At 47.5% G+C, this 24,649-nt stretch overlaps 1 protein-coding gene across 1 annotated transcript in view; it reads left to right on the top strand.

Moving 5' to 3' along the window:
- Nucleotides 1-16,829: 16,829 nt before the first annotated feature.
- Nucleotides 16,830-24,649, top strand: part of PPP2CB (protein phosphatase 2 catalytic subunit beta) — a 32,029-nt gene continuing 24,209 nt past the window's right edge. Inside the window, exon 1 of the mRNA XM_043971259.1 lies at nt 16,830-17,026. Within this exon, the coding sequence (XP_043827194.1) occupies nt 16,925-17,026 (102 nt within the window). The 5' untranslated portion in view covers nt 16,830-16,924. The remainder of the gene's footprint in view (nt 17,027-24,649) is intronic.

A 24,649-nucleotide genomic window follows, 5' to 3' on the forward strand; every position in this document is an offset into this window, starting at 1 on the left:
GTTCAAATCCAACACTCAGACACTTGACACTTACTAGCTGTGTGACCCTGGGCAAGTCACTTAACCCCAATTGCCTCACTAAAAAAAAAAGGACTAGTGGATAGGGGCAGCTAGGTGGCGCAGTGGATGAAGCACTAGCCCTGGATTCAGGAGGACCTGAGTTCAAATCCAACACTCAGACACTTGACACTTACTAGCTGTGTGACCCTGGGCAAGTCACTTAACCCTCGTTGCCGTGCAAAAAAAAAGAAAAGAAAAGAACTAGTGGATAAAGTGGAAGCTGTGGGAACCCTGGGAAACTGACCACACCCTGTGGGAAGAGTTTCGTGAAGGTAAATACATGGGTGTCAGGCAGGAGGGCAGATAGCAATAGGCCCAAGCTGAAGGCAGAACATCTCATGCTTCTGAGGGTTAAAAAGCTCAAAGATTCCGTTCCTGCTGTTATGTTTGAGTCCACTGAAGGACAAAAGGAAAAGGCAGTTGTGGAGGCTGGTGTGGCTATGAAAGGATCGCCCAGCTCTTGGGGCAGATGCCCCTGTGCTGGTCACATGGACAGTGGTGCACAGCTCTCTGGTGATTTGAGATTTACAAGCGATTTGCCATCTACACCTGTGATGGCAGCACTAGCGTGATTATCATTATTGTGATTACCCCTCCTGCTTTTTCAGAGGACCTCTTTGAAGCTCAGAGAGGGTGTGATTAGCCCATAGTCACACAGAAAGTGTATGCAAAAGGTGGGATTTAAAACCAGGGTCCTGACACCCAAATTCAATTTTCTTCTCTGTACTGTGGCTTTTGTCATCATTGGCAGCAATCCTTAAACCCCTAGAAAGTTGAGGGTACTGAAACCTTAAATATGTGAAGAGATGGTAAACAAGTTCCTGGCTGCTCTTGATGATTTTAACACTGGATGACACCCGTCCTTGAAAGAACAGCAGAATTTGCTCCTGAGCCGTCTTCACTTACGTTTGAGAAATTATGGAGGACACCACAGTTGGCATAAGACCAGAGCCGATACTATCATCTCAACTGTCGAGAGAGGGATGGAGGTGGATTCTCTACTCGGGTGGCCTCGTGGCCGTTCCTGACCTCCTCCTATAACAAATCACTACAAACCTGTTATGAGTGTTCAGAAGATGCCACACTTGGTCACTGCGTTTCCTGTTGAACAGCCTTCCCCTATTAAAGCATTGTTGGCAGTGTATTACTCCATTCCTAGCCCCCCCATCCATCTTTGTAGATGAGATGGAAAGGTGTGGACTGGACCTAGAACTGAATGAATAAGCACACCCAATGATCTGTTCTGGGCGGACTAGTTATGGAGCGTGTCTGGCAGAGTGCCTGACTATCTGGTGCTGGGTCTGGGGCGCTTAACCCTATCATCCGTGGGCTTGGAGATAAAGGCAAAGTAACCAACTCCATACACTGAACGATTCCAGAACTGCGGCTAATACTTGCCAGACGCCATTCAGGCAAGCCCTGCCCTTGATTGCTGCTCAGCGGCCTCGCATAAGGGAGCGTTGCTGTCTTCTGCCCTCCGGGTCATACCTGCCTGCGGCAGAGGATCCATTTCTAGCCCACCATGACAAGCTAGATAATTTTCCAAAGGAAGATGAGGAAGGAGACCTGAGGTGGTCTCCGGGACCCTCCCAACTGTGGGATTCTGTGATTTTCTGCAGATTGCCGCTCCCTCGGGGGGTGCCTCGAGTCATTAGGGATAAACTGGGGCAAGAGAGAGGACCCGGTGACTTTGTAATAATGCCTGGGTCAGTTGTGCCACTGCCCATGTCAGACTTACCTGGAGAAGCCCTTATTTCTGGGCAGGGGCGTCGCTGATGCTGTGTGACATCCCTGCCATGATGACTGGCCACCCTGTACCCAGGCTGCTGGCTGACCTGAGGCTCCTGCTGATGCTCAGTGCCCTCCTCTATACGATGAGGGGGTTGGGACAAGATAACCCCGGGGGTCCCTCCCCACCTTGGACCTAAGATGACACTGATACTGATCTGGCTTGCAGGGAGGGAAACACAGTTAGGCTCAACCCCCCCTCTTTATTCCGGCAGAACTCGACTAACTGGAGACCTTAACTGACAGTAACAGAATCTCAGGGCCCACCGCCTGCTGGCCGCCTGCCTCTGGGACTGGATCAAAGGTGTGGGTGGGTGGAATCTTCTCAAGTCCACACATGACCCCCAGCTGGGGGAGACCCAGAGTCAGGCTTCAAAAGTGTCTGCTCTGCCCAAAGCAGCAGTTCCCAAGGTGTGTGCCCGGCTCCCCACGGCTCTCTCAGGTCTATGCAAAGTCAAAACTTTTCATCCTAATTTCTAATATCGTCATTATCGATAGCCGTGACCTCCAGCAGCTCGTTGTGAGTGTCGGGGGGTCCTGAGACACAAGAGATTGAAAATTGCTGGGCTAGAGTGACCAGTCAACATTGATTAAGCACCTACTCTGTGCCAGGCACTGGGCATCGGGCTGAAGATAAGACAGCATTCAGTAGGAATAAAGGTTCAAATATGAGGTTTGTCTGGAAAAAAGCCTGAGGCAGCCTGTGTGGGCTTTGAACACTCTGGATGAGTGACTGGCGTGAGATAGGACCCACCGCAGCCTACAGGACCAGGAGATGGCGGCCCCCTGCACTAGGCACTGGGCATGTCCCCTCCGCAGGGCAGGGCTCACTTTGGGAAACGCATTGGTCTGTGAGGTAGAGAAAACCCCGAGGAAGGCAGCCGAGGTGACCCTCTGTCGAAGGAGCTGAGGTTGTCTGTCCCAGAGGAGAGAAGACCCTGGGAGGAGGTGAAGACTGTCTTCAAGAACATGGAGAGGGGTGCCATGGACTGAATCTGCTCTGTTTGGTGGCAGGGTCAGGAGCTGTGGGCAAGGCTTGAAGGCAGGAGAAGGGCTCGATGACAATCAAACCTCATCATAAATAACATGGGTTGGGGGGGCAGCTAGGTGGCTGAGTGGATAGAACACAGGCCCTGGATTCTGGAGGACCTGAGTTCAAATCTAGCCTCAGACACTTGACACTTACTAGCTCTGTGACCCTGGGCAAGTCACTTAACCCTCACTGCCCTGCAAAAAAATTAAAATAAATGACACGGGTGGTGTTAGGAGGCCTTGAGGCAAAGGCTGGCTAGCCCCTTGTCGCGGGTCCTGCCGTATGGCGAGGTTCTTTTCCAGGTAACGGTTGGATGAAGTGGTTGCTGAGGTTCCTTTCAACTCTGAAGTTTTATGGTTCTGTGAATGGGAGGGTTATTCCTTGTACATGGATAGGACAACCCAATTTCATAAAGGTGGCAGTATTCCCTAAATTCAGACTCAGTGCATCATTGATCAAAATGTGAAGTGACTCGTTTTACAGAGGAGGGAGGGGAGAACAAGAGGGAGGAGAAGCCTCTTGCCCTGGCTTGCTCACATCTCACATTTTGTTTTCTTGTTTCTGTTTCTTTTTCCCCCCTTAGCTCCCTGGCGATCAGGATCTTTTCAGAATGGACACTGAAAATCCTCCGTGGTCTGTCCACAGGAACAGAGGAGACTTCATACAGGGTTTGGGGGCTGGGGGGCGGGGGTATGGTGGGGCTGTTGGCCAGTTTGTTTTGTCTTTGATTGAATGACTCAATGTGTTTTTCAATTTATGTCAGTTTGGTTTTAAATTTAGAAGCCATACATAGAGCACTTTAAGTCCAAGAATTTCACCCATTAAGCAGGAAGAAAATCCATTTTCTTGAACATCTCCCAAAGCCAAGTTCCCTTCCATGTACCTTTTCCACTGAACTTGATCAGGCTGTCTCATTTGTGAGCCCCTGTAGCTAAGGGGGAGGGGGCGGCTTCATTTTTGTAAATGGTTCTTAGTCACATAAAAACATTCTTGCTTCCATTCTGTCAGGCAAGAGAAAAGCCAGTGCACTCTTTCGGTATGATTCGGAGTCTCTTCCATAGTCTTGCTTTATTCCCCTTCATATTCAAAAAAGGGGGGTTGCTTTCTGTTTTCAGAACAAATGCCAAAAAGGGTCCGGTGGGCTCTTCCTGAATCTTCACATTGTTTTTCCATCAAGGTCATCAAAACTTTGAAAGTTTCTTACATGCCTGGGTCACCAAATAGGTATTTTTGTATTCACCGTCCCTGGCCTTGACTGTTTTCTTTGATTATAAGACCACCTTGGGTCTTTATACTTATGACATGTTTAAATGTTATTCTAGAGACCCTGATTTGTGTGTTTTCAATATTTCTAGGAGCAGAGATTTATTTTTATAACTTTGTAGGTTTGAAGCATTTTCTACTGCTCTCATTTTTCTAAAGACAAGCCCTGGCTTTTCCAGGGCAAACTGACTCAATGCGCTATTTCTCAGTCATTGATTTGGGGCCTTTTGACAACTTTTATAGCAAATACTAGAGAAAAAAAGGAGAGAAAAGAGTTACAGTTAAGGGCAAGGGAAGGCATTTCCACAACATTACCCCTTGCCGGAGCCATGTTTATCCACTGGATGCTATTTTCAGTTTCAGAAACATCTTTTTTACAGTTTTAAAGATCACAAGCCATCAAAGCCTGCCTGCCCTCTCCTTGTAATGATAGTCTGTGTGGCTATTCTGGTCATTGAGCCCTCAGAGGGCCTCTCCCTTCTCTCCTAGCCCAGGTCATCCCCATTTCCTCATAATGGAACAAATGGGGTCATCCCCTACTTCCAAAATTCATAAAGTATAGCAGGAACCTGTCCCTTTTTTCCCCTTTGCCTGAACCTATCCTGTGCTTTCATAGCAGGGTAGCTAGGAGCCTTTCCTTGCCCCGCTCCTTTGCTTGAACCTGACCCCGTGCTCTCATAGCTTCAAGTGCATCCTCACAGTCACATTTTGGCATCTTTTGTGCCATAAGAGAAAACTAGTCCTGAGAGCTGGTGAGGAAGGGGACTCTGTTTAGAAGTCCTGGCCCCTCCTCCCCCAGCGTCTGTTCCCAGCAGATTCACATCTGAAGGGAAGCCGTACCTTCCAGGACAAAACAGTAATGAAACATTAAAGCGGGGTCAGGCTCCTTGGTTAGAATAATTAATCATTGAATAGCCACTTCCCAGACTATGAGCTAGTCAGGGAAACAGGGACAAAATGGTTTTATAAGCTGACCTCTTAAGAGGCCATAGAAAACCCTTTTTGCCTAATGTTTTACAAAACGGACTCCATTTCCCAATGGCTGTTTTATTGAGATTTATCGGGCCTGTGATTTGTAACACCTCTTCAGCCCAGAGAAAGGAGCCTGAGCAGGCCTTTCCACTCCATAAAGGTGCGTGGTGATGTTAACCATCTGAGTCACATAAAAATGTGCTGGCTTCCATTTGATTGTGTGATAAAGACATGGAGGTCACAGGTCAGTGTGTGACTGAGAATACAGAGTCTCCTGATTTTTGGTTATTTTTCCCCCTTCAGAATCAAAAGAGGGTTTTGCTTCTCTATGTTTTTAGAACAAACACGCCCTCATAAAACAATTTGAAGGGGCATGCCCAGAGTCAGGTGGTTCGTGTGCGGCTGGATGGATAGTGGCACATGCGCTCTCTTCTATTCCTTGGGAGGAAGAACTCTCCCATCAAGCTTCCCCTCCCATCAGAGGCTCTGCCAAGAGTCCCATGCTTTCGTATTCTCATCTCATTTGTCTTATTTTTGTCATTGCCCTGATTCAGATGCATGGTGTGCGACTTAGAGTCCCTCTGTCCAAGTTAAGTGTGTGATGTCTGTTCTCTTCCCCATCCACTTCATGCTTCTCGTTCTACAGAGTGAAAATAAAACAAAATTAAGTTTGGCTGGAAAGTGTAATGAGCAAGAGAAAATGCCCATTGGGAAACACTTTAGAATCCAGGGGAAAAAAAGAAACAAAAAAACAATAAACTGGAGGAAACTTGTCTGTCTGTGGTTCTTTGTCTGCTTTCTGGAGTCCTTGGAAGGCAGTGAGGGTTCCTTGCCGGCCTGCTTGCTTCCCTTCCCCTTCCTCCTCCTCCCCCTCCACTCCAGCTCCCCTGCATTGCCCCCACCAGCCTCAGACCCACTGGTCCTTCTTCGTCTGGGCCATTGTCCCCTCCATGATCCCCTGGGAGGACTTCATTACGGGAGCTGTAAAGGCTAAAATTCTGGCTAGTCTGTCTAAAATCTCATGAGTGGTCACCAATAAATTAGAAGCTTTAGCAAGAGTTAGACTTTTAAGCATTTATTAAGGAGAATAAGAATTTGGTAAAGAGAGAAAGGCCTAGATTCCTCTATCTATTAAAGGGAGAGAACATTCCTAGCTCCGCTCTCCACCAGAGTCCACAGGAAAGAGAGCGAGTCAGAGCCCCAGCCTCCCCCTTCTTCCTCCCACAAGCAAACGTCACTTCCTGACACCAGAGAAAAGACCCATGGTCTTGCCCTCAGAGACCTTCACCTCATGGCGGAGCTTTTCTACAGTAAGTCTCCAGCAGGTGGCTCATTCCAATCATTACAGAGCCAAGCCTGGGGGCAGGATCCCAAGCTGAAAGAGTCCATCGAGCTGATTCCCTTCTTTGACAAAGAAGGAAATAGAGGTCCAGAAAGGGTCATTGCCTGGCCCAAGGTTTTAGAGGGGTTACTGGTGCTCGAACTCAGCAGTCTCTCACTGATTGTCCTGTTTTCTATTGGAACATTTTCACCTTTATCATTTTGTTGGTTGTCTAGACTTACGAAAGAAAAGGTTATGGGTGCAGATAAAACTGTCGTGTGCCCATTTTCTGGAGAGCTGGTTGTTAAACATTTACTAGGACACCCTTGGTTATAAAGCTAGTAAGGGTCTGAGGTAGGACTTGAACCAAGGCCTTCCTGAGTCCAGGTCTGGCCCCCTAGCATTGCACCTCACCCTCCTGTACCCTTTCTGCCCCCTGGCTACAGAGGCAGTATGGCTCCCCATCATGACTTCTGCTTCTCCTGCTTGGGTTCTTAGGCATCTCTTTCCTGCTGGCTTCATCCTTGAAGCTCCCTCTCACCCCCAAAGCTTTATTCCCTCAATCCGGATGACTCCCAAGTCTCCGACTCCAGGCTCCAAAGGCAAATCCAACTCAGCTTGCCCAAAACTAACTCAGCCCCCACCAAGTCCACCCCTTCCCAGTTCAGCCCCTCCACTTCCCAAGTACTTGGGTACATTCTCTCCACACACACCCCATCCAAATTCTTTGGTCTCTGGCCTCAGCCCTCATTCTAATGAGGAATGACAACCTTTAGAGGGAAGCAGGATGGTAGGACTGGCGTGAGGAGAGAGAGGTCAGCCCTGTTCTGGATAAAATAAGGTGAAAGATCAGCTATCAGAGCCAGGGGACTCAGGAGATTCTATAGTACCTATAGGGAAGGAGTAGGGAGGATCATTGCTGACAGCAGACTTTGGAGATGGCTGGCCAGTGTCATGGGGAATTAGGTTGAGAGAAAGCCAAGTACAGCAGAGAAAGGATTGATTAGGGAGCTTCATGCTATGTGATGGGGCAAGCCACTTGAACCTCTTTGTGCCTCAGTTTCCTCAACTTTAAAATGTGGATAATAACAGTACCTGCTTCCCAGAGTCATTATTAGGGTCAAGTGAGATCATCTATGTGAAGGGCCTGGCATTACAGTAGGCATTTAAGAAATGCTCAGGGCAGCTAGGTGGCGCAGTGGATAGAGCACTGGCCCTGGATTCAGGAGGACCTGAGTTCAAATCCGGCCTCAGACACTTAACACTTACTAGCTGTGTGACCCTGAGCAAGTCACTCAACCCCAATTGCCTCACCAAAAAGAAAAGAAAAGAAAAGAAAAGAAATGCTCAGTTTACTTTTTATGACCTCAACATGTAAACAATTGATATCCTATTGCTTGCCTTCTCAAGGGCTGGAGAAGGGGTGAGAGGGGAGGAGAATTTGGAATCAAAATTTAAAAAAATGAATGTCGAAAATGTTCACGTGTATTTGGGAAGTATTTAACAAAATAAAAATATATGGAGTTATCCTGTTCCACCACCACCAAAAATACCTATTTCCTTCCTTCCTCCACTGACTCAAAAGTGTTCAGTGCTTTGCAGTTATCTGGAATAAAGACAAGGGAAATGCACATTAAAACTATTCAGAGGTACTACCTCACACCTATCCAATTGGCTAATACGACAAAAAAAGGAAAATAATAAATGTTGGAGAAGCTGCGGAAAAACTGGAACACTAATGCATTGCTGGTGGAGTTGTGAACTGATCCAACTATTCTGGAGAGCAATTTGGTACCATGCCCGAAGGGCTATAAAACTGTGCATACCTTTTGACCCAACAATACCACTACTAGGTCTATAGGTCTATGGGTTTTATGATCTAAAAAGGGAAATGGACCCACATGTACAAAAATATTTATAGCATCTCTCTTTGTGGTGACAAAGAATTGGAAATTGAGGGGATGCCCATCAATTGGGGAATGGCTGAACAAGTTATGGTATATGAATGAAATGGAGTACTATAGTGCTGTAAGAAATGATGAACAAACAGGCAGATTTCAGAAAAACCTGGAAAGACTTAAGTGGACTGATGCTGAATGAAGTGAGCAGAACCAGGAGAACATTGTACACAGTAACAGCACATTATGTGATGATCAACTGTGATAGACTTAGCTCTTCTCAGCAATAGAATGATCCAAGAAAATTCCAAAAGAATCATGATCTAAAATGCTCTCCACATTCATAAAAAACCATAGAGTCTGAATGCAAATCAAAACATACTATTTTTACTTTTGTTGTTGTTCTTTTTATTTTGTTTCTTCTCTCATGGTTTTTCCCTTTTGTTCTGTTTCTTTCTCTAATGACTAATGTGAAAATATGTTTAACATAATTGTAATGTACAACCTATATCAGATTGTTTTCAGGCTTTGGAACTCAAAATATTTTTAAAAATGAATATTGAAAAGTATCTTTACGGGGCAGCTAGGTGGCACAGTGGATAAAGCACCGGCCCTGGAGTCAGGAGTACCTGAGTTCAAATCCGGCCTCAGACACTTAACACACACTTACTAGCTGTGTGACCCTGGGCAAGTCACTTAACCCCAATTGCCTCACTAAAAAAAAAAAAAAAGAAAAGAAAAGTATCTTTACATGTAATTGGAAAAAATAAAATACTATTAACAAGCAACAACAACAAAAAAGTTGAATAGTAAATTTGACTTTCAAATACAAGACTTAAGAGAAGCATAAAAAGGTAAACAGGAAAAGGAATTCCTAAGGAATGTAATAAGGTTAAATTTTTTACATTCCTACATGGGACGATGATACTTGTAATTCTTTAACTTTTTTTTGGGGGGGCGGGGAGGGGATATTTGTAATTCTTAAGAACTTTCTCATTGTTAGGGCAGTTGAAAGGAATATGTGTAGACAGAAGGCACAGATGTGAGTTGAATATGAAGGGATGATATCTAAAAAAAGTAAAATTAAGGGGTGAGCAAGGAATGCACAGGGAGAAAGGGAGAGGTAGAGTGGGGGTAAATTATTACATAAAGAGGGAAGAAAAACTTATACAGTGGAAGAGTAGATGGAAAAGGTGAAGGAGAATGAGTGAACCTTACTCTCATCAGAATTGACTCAAAGAGGGAATAACGTGCACATGCCATTGGGTGTAGAAATCTATCTTACCTTGGAGAAAGGTAGGAGGGGAAAGGGATAAGAGAAGCGGGGGGTGGGGGGGTGGGGGGGTGGGGGGGGTGATAGAAGGGAAGGACACATTGAGGAGGGAGTAGTCAGAAGCAAAACACATTTGAGGAGGGACTGGATGAAAGGAGAGAGAAAATAGAATAAATGGGTGGGGAATAGGATGGAGGGAAATATAGTTAGCAATAGTAACTGAAAAAAAAATTGAAGCAAGTTTCTCTAATAAAGACCTTATTTCTCAAACATATGACTGAACAAATGTGATTATGATGGAATACTATTGTGCTATAAGACATATTAAACAGGATGCTCTCAGAAAAACCTGGAAAGACTTACATGAGTGAAATGTACTGTGTACAAAGTAACAGCAATATTGTAAGATGATCATTTGTGAATGTCTTTGCTATTCTCAGCAATACAGTAATCTAAGAAGGATTTATGATGAAAAATGCTACCCATCTCCAGAAAAAGAACTGATGGTTTCTGAATACAGATTGAAACATACTTTTTGAGGGTTTTTTTTTTGGTCTGTTTTCTTTCACTACATGGCTAATACAGAAATGTTTTGCATGACTACACATGTATGACCTATATTGAATTGCTTGCCTACTCAATGGGGGTGGGGGGGAGAGGAAGGGAGAGAATTTGGAACTCAAAGTTTTTTAAATGAATATTTTAAATCATTTTTTACATGTAACTGGGGAAAGATAAATGACTAAATTTTTTTAAAAAGAAAGCTGAGAAAATAAAATAGCAATCTTTCTATGGGGTGGGGGTATGGAGCAATCTAGCAGAGGCAAGCTCTAAGTTAAACCCCTGAAAGGGGATTGCTCTTGGAAGGGGGGGAGAAAAAAACAAAAACCACTCTCTCTTCTGATTGACTATGTCATCAGAGGACCAGCAGCATCTAGTATCTCTAGCTAGAGGGACTATCTGAGATCAGTAGGAAATAGCACTTCCCATAGAAGACTGATAGATAAAGGACAAATGGATATTGAAAGACAATTACCTAAGGAGGGAACCAGCTTAAAGGAGTGTGACCCGTTGTATCAAATAGAAAGGTCTTTTAGGCTATAAAGCACCAGAAGGGTGAGTTAGTTGTGACTACCATTGTGATCTAAGTTTGAGCCCACCCTTCCCTGGTTGTATTTATGGGAGAATGTTCCTTCCCCAGGCTTTTGAGCATGGGAGACAATATATTTTGCTGGCCTTTCTTACTGTACCCTTTGAGTACATACCTGTTAAAAGTTAACTAAGTCTGGGGCAGCTAGGTGGCGCAGTGGATAAAGCACCAGCCCAGGAGTCAGGAGGACCTGAGTTCAAATCCAGCCTCAGACACTTAACACTTACTAGCTGTGTGACCCTGGGCAAGTCACTTAACCCCAATTGCCTCACCAAAAAAAAAAAAAAGTTAACTAAGTCTATTGGTTGATTGTTAAAGGAAAGCACACTACTGGAGACTTGTGAGTGGCACTGTTAGAAGCACAGCCTCTTGGGGTTACTTTTAGATTCTTGAGAGTAGTAGTAGCTACCCTCATACGTACTGATCTATTTAATTCAATTCAACTCAACAAATATTTTTCAAGCACCTACCATGTGCCAGTTTGCCAAGAAAAACTCATGGACGGTATTAGCGTACTGCAGTCCACAGGGTCATAAAGCGTTGGACACCAATGAATGACTGTGTGCCAGGCATTGTCCCAGACAGTAGAGATTCAAAGATAAAAATGAAATAGTTGGGGCAGCTAGGTGGCGCAGTGGATAGAGCACTGGCCCTGGAGTCAGGAGTACCTGGGTTCAAATCCAGCCTCAGACACTTAACACTTACTAGCTGTGTGACCCTGGGCAAGTCACTTAACCCCAATTGCCTCACTAAAAAAAAAAAAAAAGTCTCTGCTCTAAAGGAACTTACATTCTACATTTTATGGGGGAAGGCTTAGACTCTACAGATAAGATTTTGTACATGTGTGTGTATATATGTATATATACATATTGTTCTATGTATATACATATAAAATTATATAATAAAAAGGAACTTTCAGGTGTGAACAGTAACCTCTCCCCAAAAGTACAAGGAAGGGCTCCTAAGGGAGGTAGCTCCTGAGATGTGCTTTGAAATACACTTAGAATTTTATATGGGAAATATCAGAATTCTTGGTATGCATCGGACAGCCTGTGCAAAGACATGGAGGGAAGAGATCAAATGGTCTGTAGGGGAAACAACAAGGAGGACAATTTGGCTGGAGCACAGACTTTGTATAGGGGAATATCAGTCTCAAAAGAAAGCTTGGGCAGTTTTCAGAAAAAGAAATCCAAATTATCTAGTGTGTTGTTTAAAATCTATATTGTGTGTTCTAATCTGTCCCCCATCCAGTCTTGAGGGGAAGCTGGCTAAAATCACTGATAAATTCAGCAAGAGTTTAGGCTTTTAAAGATTTATTAAAATATACATTATAAGTTAGTGAAGAGAGAGAGATTGAGAAGAGATTCCTTATAGCATGGAAATCCTAGCTCAGATCTAATTCTGTATAGCTAGAGAGAAAGCAGTTTCCTTTCCTAGCAGCCCATGTGAAATCTCTCACCACCAAGCCGGTGTCAGAACAACTAAGAGGGCCCTGCCCTATTCTCCATCTGCCCACTGGTTCCTCCTCACCAAAAAGTTCTATGAGTGAGCGTCCACTTCCTAGTTCCTCTCTCCCCTCCTCAAAGGGGAGGTCCTTCAAGCTGGTTGGTTGAGAGTGGTCTCTTGCTAACATCAGTAGTACTAAGCCAGATGTGGCCTCCATCCAATCATCCTTAAGTATGTACTTAGTTTCTCCTTCTCACCCAATTCAAACAATACTAAATCAATTAGGTGGGGCCCCTGGGCAGTCTGCCAAATTCCATTATTTTATCACATTCCCTACCCCCCCCACCCCCTTCGTTAAGAAACAATTGTTTCCTTATTGAAGCAATAACATTAGATACTTATGACTAACAAAGTAAAGGGAATGAAAAGAGAGACAATAAATTTGAATGACAAAGGCTAAAGGGGGCACTCCCCATTAGCAGGTAGACATCACAAACAGAAAAACTAGAGGGGGCACTCCCTTTTAGTAAGTGGACATTATAAACAGTGTATACAATGTGGAAAAGGAAACAGGAAAATGTCCATTTAAGTCTTTGGAAGACTTTTCTCAGATGATTCTTGAGATGTCCTCTGGGTGTAGTCCTGGAATGGAAGTCTTTTCAGGTATTTCAAATGTGTAGATGCTAGTGATCAGCAAGGAAAATTTCCTACAAAATTGAGCTTAACAAAACTTTAAATAGTTTTGCTAATAATCAAATCAAACATTGAGAGTTCTCAAAAATATGTCTAAGGAAATACAGAATCTTAGTTGTTACTCATGAAACATAGTAAGAACAACAAAAAAAATTGAAACATTTTCTAAAACTTAATAGTACTACACTCTCCCCTGTGGAGGATAAATTGAAAAGACAATTGCGATATTAAGAAAAAAAATGTTTTAATCTTCATTTCATCACTTTTTTGTATCATCTGTCTAATTATCCTCATGCCATTATGAGACATTAAAGAATCTAATATAACTGGTAACCAATATCAAGGGCAAATCCAACACTGTGTCCATCATGACATCTGAGATAATTATGGGGGTTACCATAAAAGAATAGAGAAGTGGGGCAGCTAGGTGGCACAGTGGATAGAGCCCAAGCCCTGGAGTCAGGAGGACCTGAGTTCAAATCTGGCCTCAGACACTTGACACTTACTAGCTGTGCGACCTTGGCCAAGTCACTTAACCCCAATTGCCTCACCAAAAAAAATAAAATAAAATAGAGAAGTCATGATAGATGTGCATCCCCACACTTGAGCAATATATACAGCCCATGTACCATGCCAGGCTTGAAATAGATGGATGGGATATATGTCCATGCCACCCAACATATTGGAGGAAACTGAGTCAGGCTTAATCAGATGCATCGAATTGAGACATCCATGGCATCAGGCATATTGGAGGGGAAATAGAAGCCAGGTGTAGAATGAGATGGGTGGGATGAAAACTTCCAGCCATCTGTACAATACTGTGGGGAAATGGAGCCAAAAGAAGCCAACCTCAGCTCTTGCCAATAGCCATTCTCTCCGCCTTTCCCAAGTGAGTGCAGTACCTGGACTTCATGTGTGCCTCCCCTTCTGTAAAACATGCTCTAAATCACCAATAATTAGAGAAATACAAATTAAATCAACTTTAAGGACATTCCACCTCTTACTTTTCAGTATCCCTTTGTCAGTGTGGTAAAATTTAGAGGCAGGTAGGTGGGGTAGTGACAGTGGGGATCTTGGAGTCAGGAAAAGCTCAGTTCAAATCTGTCCTCAGATGGTTACTAGTCATATACTCTACCCTGGGAAAAAATCACTTCACCTTTATGCTTGTTTCCTTATCTGTAAAATGGGGAGAATAACACCTACCTTCAGGGTTGTTTGTGAGGATCAAGTGAGATAATCTATGTACTGTGACTTATAGATCTTAAAGCACTATATACATGTTAGCTATCAGCTATTATTCTTTGGGGGGGGGGGGAGGTAAGGCATGATTTGCCCAGGGTCACACAGCTAGTAAGTGTTAAGGGTCTGAGACCAGATTTGAACTCAGGTACTCCTGACTCCAGGGCAGGTGCTCTATCCACTGTGGCCACCTAGCTGCACCTATCAGCTATTATTCATAATAAATTTGGGGGTTTGAAAATCACTAAACATTCTGAATTTGTATGTGTGTGCCTATGTAAGCACTTGGTCACATCACTACTGCACCATTTGAAAGGTGTCTTTTGATTGCTAAATATAATGCTAGCTTGTCTGGAACCCACTTTAATGAATTTCTCATTTTTACTATCACGTTTTGAACTGTCCGGCAGAAAATGAGTCAGGTCCTCTGAATAATTACTAATTCAGCAGTGATGGCACAAATTCTCTGGATGTTTCTGTGTTGTTTTGAGAGAGAGAGAGAGAGAGAGAGAGAATGAATGAGAATGAATCTGCAGGTGTATTCTAAAAGCATAAGCAGGAGTACCCACTTTCCATGTCAGAATGTATGCGTGTATGTGTGTGGTGTAAATTTTGCTGCTGTATACTCCAATGCACACATCAGGAGAACCTCCTTCTACTGATCAAAGGACCCTGATGAACGTCTATACACCTGAAATATATCAGAAAAACTGAAGCATCAGACTAGCGAGGAACTTGACACATAAATTCCAACTCTTCATACTCTCCTCTCTTTAAAAAAACAAACAAACAGTGGAGAGGAAAACCAAGGGCACAGGAAGCTTGACCAGACCACGGTATCCCTAGTCTCTGGATGCAGCTGCTTCTCACTCTTTCCAGGTCGACAGTAGTTCTGGGGTCATAGTCTGGTTGATTCAGCTCCCATTAAGAGTCTTTCACCACGTCAAACCTTAATTCTAATTCTGTCTCTAAGGCTGAATTCAAAGACTGATGAGAAGGAGGGAACTGAACCCGCTATTATCCACTCTCCCACCAGGTCCCCTCCACAGGAGTGGTCCAGAGCATGCTCATCTCAGCTCCTAGTTGACCAGTGTCCCAAGAGAGTAAAGCCATGCGGGAGAATGCCCTGCTCAGTCACTGCTTCCGGGCATGGGCTGGGCGGTCCCTGGGTGGACTCTGGGGGTCTTTGAACCAGGATGGGCACAAACTGATCTATTTATTTTCGCCGAACCTCGACCTACAAATGAGCATTTTTTTTAAGTGAGGCAATTGGGGTTAAGTGACTTGCCCAGGGTCACACAGCTAGTAAGTGTTAAGTGTCTGAGTCCGGATTTGAACTCAGGTCCTCCTGACTCCAGGGCCAGTGCTCTATCCACTGCGCCATCTAGCTGCCCCGAGCATTTGCTTTTAACGTGAGTGTAGACGGACGAGCTGGGTGGAGACGTCTCAGGACTTTGTCCAAGTGCGGGAGGTTCTGCGGACCCACGAGACGTCCATGAAGAGGAAAGGGGGCGCCTGGCACAGCATGGAGGGAAAGCGGATGAGCTGTTGGGGGAAGGGCCAGGAGATGAGAGAGGCTCGCGGAGGAGGTTCCTGGCACCCCGGACGTGACCCTCTCGTCCCACGGGCGCTGGCCTGGAAGTGGGGGGCCCGGTCTGCGCCGCCACCCGCCCCCACGGGCCTGGCGTGCGCCAGAGCAGCAGCATGCAGTTAACTGCTCGCCCGGCTCCCTTCCTGCCGGCAGCCGCACCGGCCCCGACGGCCAACTGGCTGGCCTGGCCTCACTCCGGCCCTCTTGACCGCCACTCCGGTCACCTATGTGTGCTGGGGGAGGGGTGACTGGGCCTTGACTGGTTCTGGAGAACCAGCAGCTAGTTGCTCCCTATTTCAGAGAGGCAGACCCTGAGGCACGCGCACACAACTATAGAGCCGGGGCAGGGCTCCTCTTGTGGGGCTGCAATTCCTCCGGGCCAGCAGGCGGCGCTGCCGCACCTAGGGCAAGTCAACACCGGCCGCGACGTGAGAGGGCAACGTTGAGGCCTAAGAGTCACGGCGGAGACGTGAAGGGGCGGCGCGGCGGCGCGGGTGCAAGGGGCAGGTCACGCGGTGACGTAAGGGGTCAGAGCTAGCAAAGGGGTGGAAAGGGGAGGGGCTTCATCGCCGCCACCGCCTCCTCCTCTTCCCGGCCACGCGGTGGTGCTGTGGCGCGGGGGCACCTCCTCGTACTCTTCCTCCTCCTCCGCTCACCGCCCCCCACCCCGACTCCTTCCGGCGGAAGTGCCCCGTGATGACGGGCCCCGACGGGCAGGGAACGTGAGGAGGGTTGCGGGCGAGGGCGGAGTCGGCCCGGGCGGACATCAGCGAGGCAGGCAGGCAGGCGGCCCGGCGGCGCCGGTAGGCCCCCCCCCCCCCTCCAGCTCGGCCGCCGCCGCCGCCCTCGGCCCCGCCCGGAGGCCCCCGGGAGCGGCTGTGCGCGCCGCGGAGGGGGCGGGGCGACGCGCGCGCGCGCAGGAGGGGTTGGTGGCCGGCGGGCGCGTCCCCGCGGGCCAGTGCGCGGCCCCGTTGCCGCTTCTCGCCCGGGCACGTCTGCGCGCCCGCGCCGTCCCGGCTCGCGCCCCTCTGAGGGCGGGGCGGGGGCGGGGCCTGCGTGGCGGGGCGGAGCTCGACGGCGGGCGGGACCGGCGCCGGGGCGGGGCGGGGGCGGGGCCAGGGCCCGGGCCCGGCGGGTCCAGCACGATCCCCCTCGGCCGCCGCCGCCGCCGCTGCCGCCGCCACAGCCGCCGCCATCATGGAGGACAAGGTGTTCACCAAGGAGCTGGATCAGTGGGTGGAGCAGCTGAACGAGTGCAAGCAGCTGAACGAGAACCAAGTGCGCACGCTCTGCGAGAAGGTGCGGCCCGGGGGGAAACTGAGGCAGGGCGGGGGCGGGGAAGGGAGCGGGGGCGCGCTCTGCCGCCCGGGCCTCTCCTTCCGCGCCGCGCGTGGGCGGGACGCCGGCCCCTCCCCCCGGGAGCCCCGCCCGGACCGCCGCCGGCGGCGGGGCGGCCTCTCCTGGCTCCCGGGAGAGCGGGCGGCGGGGCGGGGCGGGGCGGGGCGGAGGCCGGCCCTCCGGGGGTGCGGGGCCGAAGCGCGGCCCGGTGGGGCCGGCCCGGACCCGGGCTCGTGGCGCCCCGGGGGCCTTAAGCGCCAGCCCCGCCGCCGCTGGGCAGGAGGCCTTTCCCGGCCCGGCCCGAGCCGCCCTGGCCCCTCCCCGGCTGGGTTACGGGCCCCGCTCCGGGCCGGGAAAGGACCCTCGGGGGGCGGGGCCGGACCGCCCGCTCAGCCCCCCCTTGGCGGCCCCCCGCTGGGGCCCGGCGCCCCGTGTGACCTGCAGCGCCGGCGGGTGGGCAGCCCCGCCCCCGGCCCCCCAATGCCCCTGGCCCCCTTGGCTCCCACGCGGGTCTTTCGCGTGGAGGAATGGAGCGCGATCAGAGCGGAGCACCTGCTGCCTCGGAGACCCTCTGGGGAGCCCCGATGGGGGGCAGGGAGAGACCCCCGAGCAGAGAGAGCATAGTTGGCATCGGGAGGCAGGATCACAGACCCAGGTGCCGGCAGGGTCCCAGCTCCGGATGGGTTTGGGTCACGCCGACTCGGGGACCCGGACTGCCCCCCTGGGGAGCCCGGGGCCTCCATACCGGTGAAAGCAGAGGAAAGCCCGGGCAGGGGGCAGGGACTCCGGCCGCCCAGAGCAGGCGTCCCTTGGGCTCCCGGGCGAGCTCTGCCCGGTGCTTGCTTGGCCGCCAGCTTGAGATGCTGCCCGGCTTCTTCGGGGCCAGGGAAGTTTACCGAAAGGCCGATTGGGCCCGAGCCCGACGGCCGCCCGGCCTTGAGGGGCCGTTTTGTCATGTGGCCACCTCGGCCGCCCCTGCAGCGCCCCCTTTCAGTGCCGTCTCCTTGGGTTCAGCCTAGCGTTTTAGCCCGTTTGAGAGCGGACTGCACCCTGACTGTCACTGAGGCATGATGGGAGCTCTCCCAGCGTCCTGTCACGTGCAGATTGGATAACCTTGGCGGAAATGTTGCACTGAACCCTCTTTTAATGATCTCAAAATTCTGGGATCAAGTTTTGTTTGTTTCCATTTGAAATTGCTGATACAAAAACTAAAACCACCGTCTAACACTTTGTCCACAGGTTTCTTTTGTCCTCCAGTTTTTACTAGTCTTTTCCCATTAAATGTAAATGGGCAGGGGCAGCCAGGTGGTGCAGTGGATAGAGCGCTGGCCCTGGATTCAGGAGGACCTGACACTTAGTAGCTGTGTGACCCTGGGCAAGTCACTTAACCCTCATTGCCCTGCAAAAAAAAAATGTAAATGGTCAGTTGAGAAGAACAGCTGTGAGACCATCCTTCACAGCTGATGGAGACTTGGGAGGCAGGCAGTGTACCGAATATTCAGCGAGTTTTCTGGGCAGCTTGTGTGACCATGGCCCCTCTAGTGGCTGCCCCGTCCGCCTCCTTGATGTGGCCAGCTGCAGGCAGGCTCTGTTTCATACCAGGAACGCCACAACCGCCCAGAGGATAATGTGAGAAGCTCTCCACTCCCCTCACTTGCCTGGGACCATGCCAACGGTGGCAGCGTCGCCGGCTCTCAGGAGGGTAGGGCTGGACCAGCTTCCAGCTTCTCACCAGAGTGAATGTCAGACTGTCCTTCAGGCCGACAGAGTGGAGAGCAGTGAGGCCTTCCTGAACAGGTGCGCAGCCAGCCAGCCAGCCTGGGGGTGGAACCAGAGGCGGCCCATCCATTGGCCCCGTTACTGTGGGGCAGACGTCTTTGCCACGATGATCTGATAGCTGTAATTGGCCAGAATTGGAATGACCCCCGAGGCCTTCTTGCTCTGAACTTCTAGTGCATTTATTTCCTCAGACTTTGTTCTGCTGTGAGGGCCCCTGGAGCAGACATCATCTCCCCCCCACCCACCCACCCCATTTGGTTTCAGAACATTAGCACTTACACGGCCTGTTGGTACACTACCAGCTTCACCAGTCCTGTGTCAAATGTCTTGGCAGGGTCGACCAGGTGCTTGTGGGTTGGACGAGCTGGTGACGAGATGCAGTCTGAAGCAGAAGCGTGCCTTTAGCATTGCCTTCCTTCAGGATAACTTCCCCTCCTTTGAATGAGGCTCTTTGAGCCTGAGTCAATCGTGCTGTCCCTGTTCTAACCCAAAACTGGCACAAAAGCTCCTGGGCCCGGGGGTGGGGGGGGGCATCTAAGTACCGCCTTCCTTGACCATTTCTCCCTGTAGCTTGTCGTTACAGCACAGTGGATCCATTTTGTTGACACCAGCAATCAATTGTTTCACACTCAGGGTGTAGACTAGGTGGGAGGCTTGGGAATCTGCCCCTTCTTTGAGATACAACTTGAGGTCCACTGACACCCCCAGCTCAGTCATCAGAGACAGGCCTGTAATCATGTTCTTGATCAAGTCCCAGTGCCACAGGGCATGAATGGGAGGCCTCTCCTAGCCAATTTTGTTTAGGTTTGGCCATGTTTTCACCATACTTGTGATCTGCCCACAATGCCAAGCAGAAGTTGCTATACTGCATGCCCTTTGACCCAGCAATACCACTACTGGGCCCATCCATACCAAAAGGAAATCAAACTGGAAAAGGACCCACATGTACAAAATGTGTATGTGTCTATATCCTTATACTGTATGTGTAGATGGAGAGAGAGAGAAAGCAGGTCTTTTTTCCATAGCCAAGAAATGGAAACTAAAGGGGTGCCCATCAACTGGGAAATGGCTAAACAAAAATATGGCATATGAATGCAAGAGAACATTGTTGTGTTGCAAGGAATGACAGAAAGGATAGCTCAGAGAATCCTGGGAATACTTGTAGAAACTCGTGTCAGTTGAAGTGAGCAACCACCTTGTGAAGTCAGACCACTGTGAAAGAGGTTTAAGAATTCCCATCAGGGTGGTGACCCACTGTGATTCTAGAGAAGTGATGATAAAGCCTATGGCTCAGCACCTGATGGAGGTGACTTCATGATCACTTACAGTAGTAAGACTCTTTTGGACCTAGCCATTGTAGGGGTTTTTGCTTTTGATTCTCCCATTTATATTTATTGATAAAATTATTTTTTTTACTCAGCAAAACTCTACCTTTCCCCTCCATTAAGAACAAAAGAAAAACAAAAACTCTTATAAATGTGTAATGTCAAGGAAAGCAAATTTCCATATTGGTCATGGAGTGTTTTTTTTTTTTAAAGCTTGTCTTGGGGCAGCTAGGTGGCGCTATAGTAGAGCACTGGCCCTGGATTCAGGAGGACCTGAGTTCATATTCCGCCTCAGACACTTGAAACTAGCTGTGTGACCCTGGGCAAGTCACTAAACCCCAACTGCCTAACTGCCCCCACCTCCCCCTCCCCCCAAAAAAAGTATGTCTCATTCTGTGCTCTGATAGCCTTGACCTCTCTGTAAGGACATGGACAAGCTGTTTCATAATTAACCCTCTGGAATTGTGGTCAAACATCACAGTGATCAGAGTTCCTAAATATTTAGAAGTTATATTTACTGTTTTGTTGTCATTGTATAAAATGTTCTCCTGATGCTGTTCACTTTATTCTGCAACACTTCATACAAGTTTTCCCAGGTCTCTGAAACCATCCCCTTCATTTCTTTTTCTTTTTTCTTTTTTTTCTTTCTTTTTTTTGTGGGGCAATGGGGGTTAAGTGACTTGCCCAGGGTCACACAGCTAGCAAGTATCAAGTGTCTGAGGTTAGATTTGAACTCAGGTCCTCCTGACTCCAAGTCCAGTGCTTTATCCACTGCACCACCTAGCTGCCCCCCTTCATTTCTTTACAGCACAATACTTTCTATCACAGTTTTGTGCTGTAGCCTGTTAAACATTCCCCAATTTATGGGCATCCCCTCAGATTCCCAACCTTTGCCATGTCATAAACAGCTGCCATAAATATTTGTGTACATGTGTAGCTAAGGCTTATTTTATATGTAATATAAGGCTTGTTTTGCTCAGGACTAATCACTTCCTTAACCTGGCTTCCTTTAATTCCTCCTTCCCTTTCATCTTCCCATTTCTTTACATTTTGGGTGAAATCTATTTCTCTATTCAGAGGGTGTGTGTGTGTGTGTGTGTGTGTGTGTGTGTGTGTAGGTAGGTAGGTGGGGGAAGGTTCAAGTATCAGCTGCTCTCCCTACCCCCTTGCCTTCTAGATTTGTATACCCCAATTACATATGGTAATTTTCTCTAACCTTCCTTTCCCTTTCCCTTATGGTATGTTCCCCTCTTTCCATTCTACTTTTAAAATCACCAAGACACAACTCAACCACTCTGAGGACTCTAGTCCAATGAGATGACCTCTGATAATGACAGGCATCAGAGGGAACCCATGTATCATTTCATATTTGAATTTAAGCAGTTTATCCTTGTTTAGTCCCTTATAATTGTTTCTTTGTGGTTACCTTTTTGTTTCTCTTCACTCATGTGTTTGAACTTCAGTTTCTATGTAGCGCTGGTCTTTTTATTAGGAATGCTTGCAGGTCTTCTATTTCATCAAAGATCCATTTCCCCCCTGTAGGATTATATTCAGTTTTGCTGGGCAAGTTATGCTTGGCTGTAAGCCCATATTGATTTCCTTCTGGAATATCCTATGCTCAGCTCTCTGCTCCTTTATTATTAGTACTTGAATTCTGTCTTTTTGGTTACTTAGAGTATTTTTTCTTTGCCCTGGGAAGCTCTAAATTTTGGCTGAAACATTCCTAGAAGTTTTCTTTTTGGGGTTTCTCTTAGAAGGTGACTAGTGGATTCTTCCTCTTTCTACTTTGTCCTGTGGTGAGTCTTAAGTCTTTCCAAACTGTTTGTCTCTACCATATTGTTGTGCTAGAATGCTATACCCCCTTGTCGGTGTCCTCAGACTTCTCTGTCTCTCGTGCCAACCTGGCCTGGAAAAGTGATTCACTTTGACTTTTTTTTTTTAATTTCCCCGTTAGGATTCGGTCTGATGTGTTCGGAGTAATGGGGAGGGAGAGCCTGGTGGACTTCCTGATGCTCCATCATGTGGGTTCAGGTCTCTACCCTAATTTTTTTTACAAGAATTTTCTTTTTTTCTTTTTTTTTTCTTAAGGGCAGGGAGGGAAGGGTAGGAGTATCAGGGAGATTAGAGCTAGGATAGTCCCCCAAAAACAAAGAAAAAAGAGCCACTGAGGCATTTAAAATGTACAGAAGATAACAAAAGGGTTCCACTGTAGTAAGAGCAATGACCAAGACATCTGTGAAAGATGCATGTTGAATTTGTTGTATATTTTAAAAGAAAATTAAGCTATATTTCTTAGTCAGCCCTCTTTTTGTGTTCCACTTTGAACTGCTCGTTTTATTTGGTGTTTTTTAAGTTCAGAATTCTTTTAAAAACCACACACATACATTTAAAAAGTAAATATGAAATAACCCTGGACCAAGGACCAGGTCCCTAAGGCATTCCACCAAGGACCTTCTTTATTGACCCTTTAAATGGCTCCTTCGGGGATCTGGTCATTCAAGTCTAACTGCTGTCTCCCACCCTGCATCTCTTCTTCATCTTGTCCACAAGGATAGGATGAGAGCATTTTGTTAAATGCTCTGCAGAAATCCAGGTGAACTCTATTTGAACTGAACATTTCCCTGTCAAACAAGAGGGAAAGGATAGTCTGGTATGACCTACTTACACTGCCTTTCAGTCATCATTTTTTCCTTTTCAGAAACCATCCCCTTAAAAATACAGGCTCAGGGGGCAGCTAGGTGGCGTAGTGGATAAAACACTGGCCCTGGATTCAGGAGTACCTGAGTTCAAATCCAGCCTCAGACACTTGACACTTGCTAGCTCTGTGACCCTGGGCAAGTCACTTAACCCCCACTGCCCCACAAAAAAAACCCCCAAAAAACCCCCCAAAAAACCAAAAATACAGGCTCAAATTTTGCCAGGAACTTAAGTGAAGTTTATTGGCACACAGTAACAGAATCATACAAATCTTTGAGTTGTCAGAAGCATAGAAGGCAAGTGACTGGAAAATATGTTAGGTGTCCACAGCCCAGACTTTCCATTGAAAATCCTAAGCCACACTTTTCAGTTCAATAGAAACAGAGGTGGCAGGTTCATTAAGGATAGGGTGCCCTATAGCAGAGTGCCCTAGTCTAGGCAGACGTGAAACAGCATCAAGCAGCATGGAGCTCCTCCCCACTTTGGTCAGAGCCACGCTTCAGGATGGCAATCCTTGTCCTTTCCGGGCCAGCATTGTCAAAAAGAGCACTCGGCCTTGCTTTGTTTGCAATGAACCCTATTGAAATTAAACTAATGGTGACCTCATCTTTGGGGAAGGGAGGGTCTTTTCTTAAGCTTTAGATGAGTGTGGCTGGGGTGGAAGTGGTGTTATTCTGATGAGCACTTGAAGAAATGTGGTGTCATTCTGAAAGAATTGAATTTTTCCAAATGCCGCTTTTGAAACAAATATAGCAACTGCTTATTAATCAGCCAGTGACTCACCCCTCCTATATACTCTGTTGTCAGATTTCGTCATTTCTGCCTTCATAACATGCCATGTAAGCCTCCTCTCTCTTCACAACACAGCTACCCCCTTAATATAGGTCCTCACTGAGGGCAGCTAGGTGGCACAGTGGATAAAGTGTCGGCCTGGGATTCAGGAGGACCTGAGTTCAAATCCAGCCTCAGACACTTGACACTTATTAGCAGTGTGACCCTGGGCAAGTTACTTAACCCCCATTGCCTCAGCAAAAAAAAAAAAAGAAAGAAAGAAATACCCATGTTAAAAAAAAAAGAAAAAAGAATTACCCAAGTGTAGAAGTTGAAAGTTTCCTGTTTTTATGTTGCAAAATCATGGCACATTTATTTATTTATTTTGTGATGAGCATTTTTATTTAAAGTTTTGAGTTCCAAATGCTATCCCTCCTTCATGGTACTTTTAAAGCTGCAAAGGAAGCCACAAGATCTTGTGTTCATTCATTTTACTGGGGAAGAAACTAAGGCCCAGAGAAAGGGAATGATGTGTCAGGCCCTTGTGAGCTCCAGAGTTCTGTGGTTCAGCCCTCTTCCCACAGCCACCAAGGTGGACCACAGCACCCCCTCTCCTTTGTACTAACATTCTGCTGCCTTTTCTGCTGGTCTTCACCGTCATGCTTTTTGGGGAAGACTTGTTTATATTCCCTCCAGCTGTGTGATAGAGGAGGGAGAAGAGTGGTGTTAGAGCATCAAAGCATTGTCTTCCAGTCACTTAGGCTAGGTTTATAGTCCATCCTTCACCAAAGCTGTGAGGAAGATGTGGCTGGCCACTTGCTTGGGAGCTGAGGAGCTTTCTCTACCACTTTCCTTTTCTCCTAGAGAGAGAAGCCTGGGGACTTGTGGCTGTCACCCTGTGCTGGGCATTCCCTGTCACAGCCTCCACTGAGGTCAACAGCCCTGCGGGTTGCCTTCCAGGAGTGTCCTGGACTTGACCCTCTTGCCTTAAGCTTTCAGTCTCTTTTTTTCT

The sequence above is a fragment of the Dromiciops gliroides genome, chromosome 6 (assembly GCF_019393635.1).
Source record: "Dromiciops gliroides isolate mDroGli1 chromosome 6, mDroGli1.pri, whole genome shotgun sequence".
Taxonomy (NCBI): domain Eukaryota; kingdom Metazoa; phylum Chordata; class Mammalia; order Microbiotheria; family Microbiotheriidae; genus Dromiciops; species Dromiciops gliroides.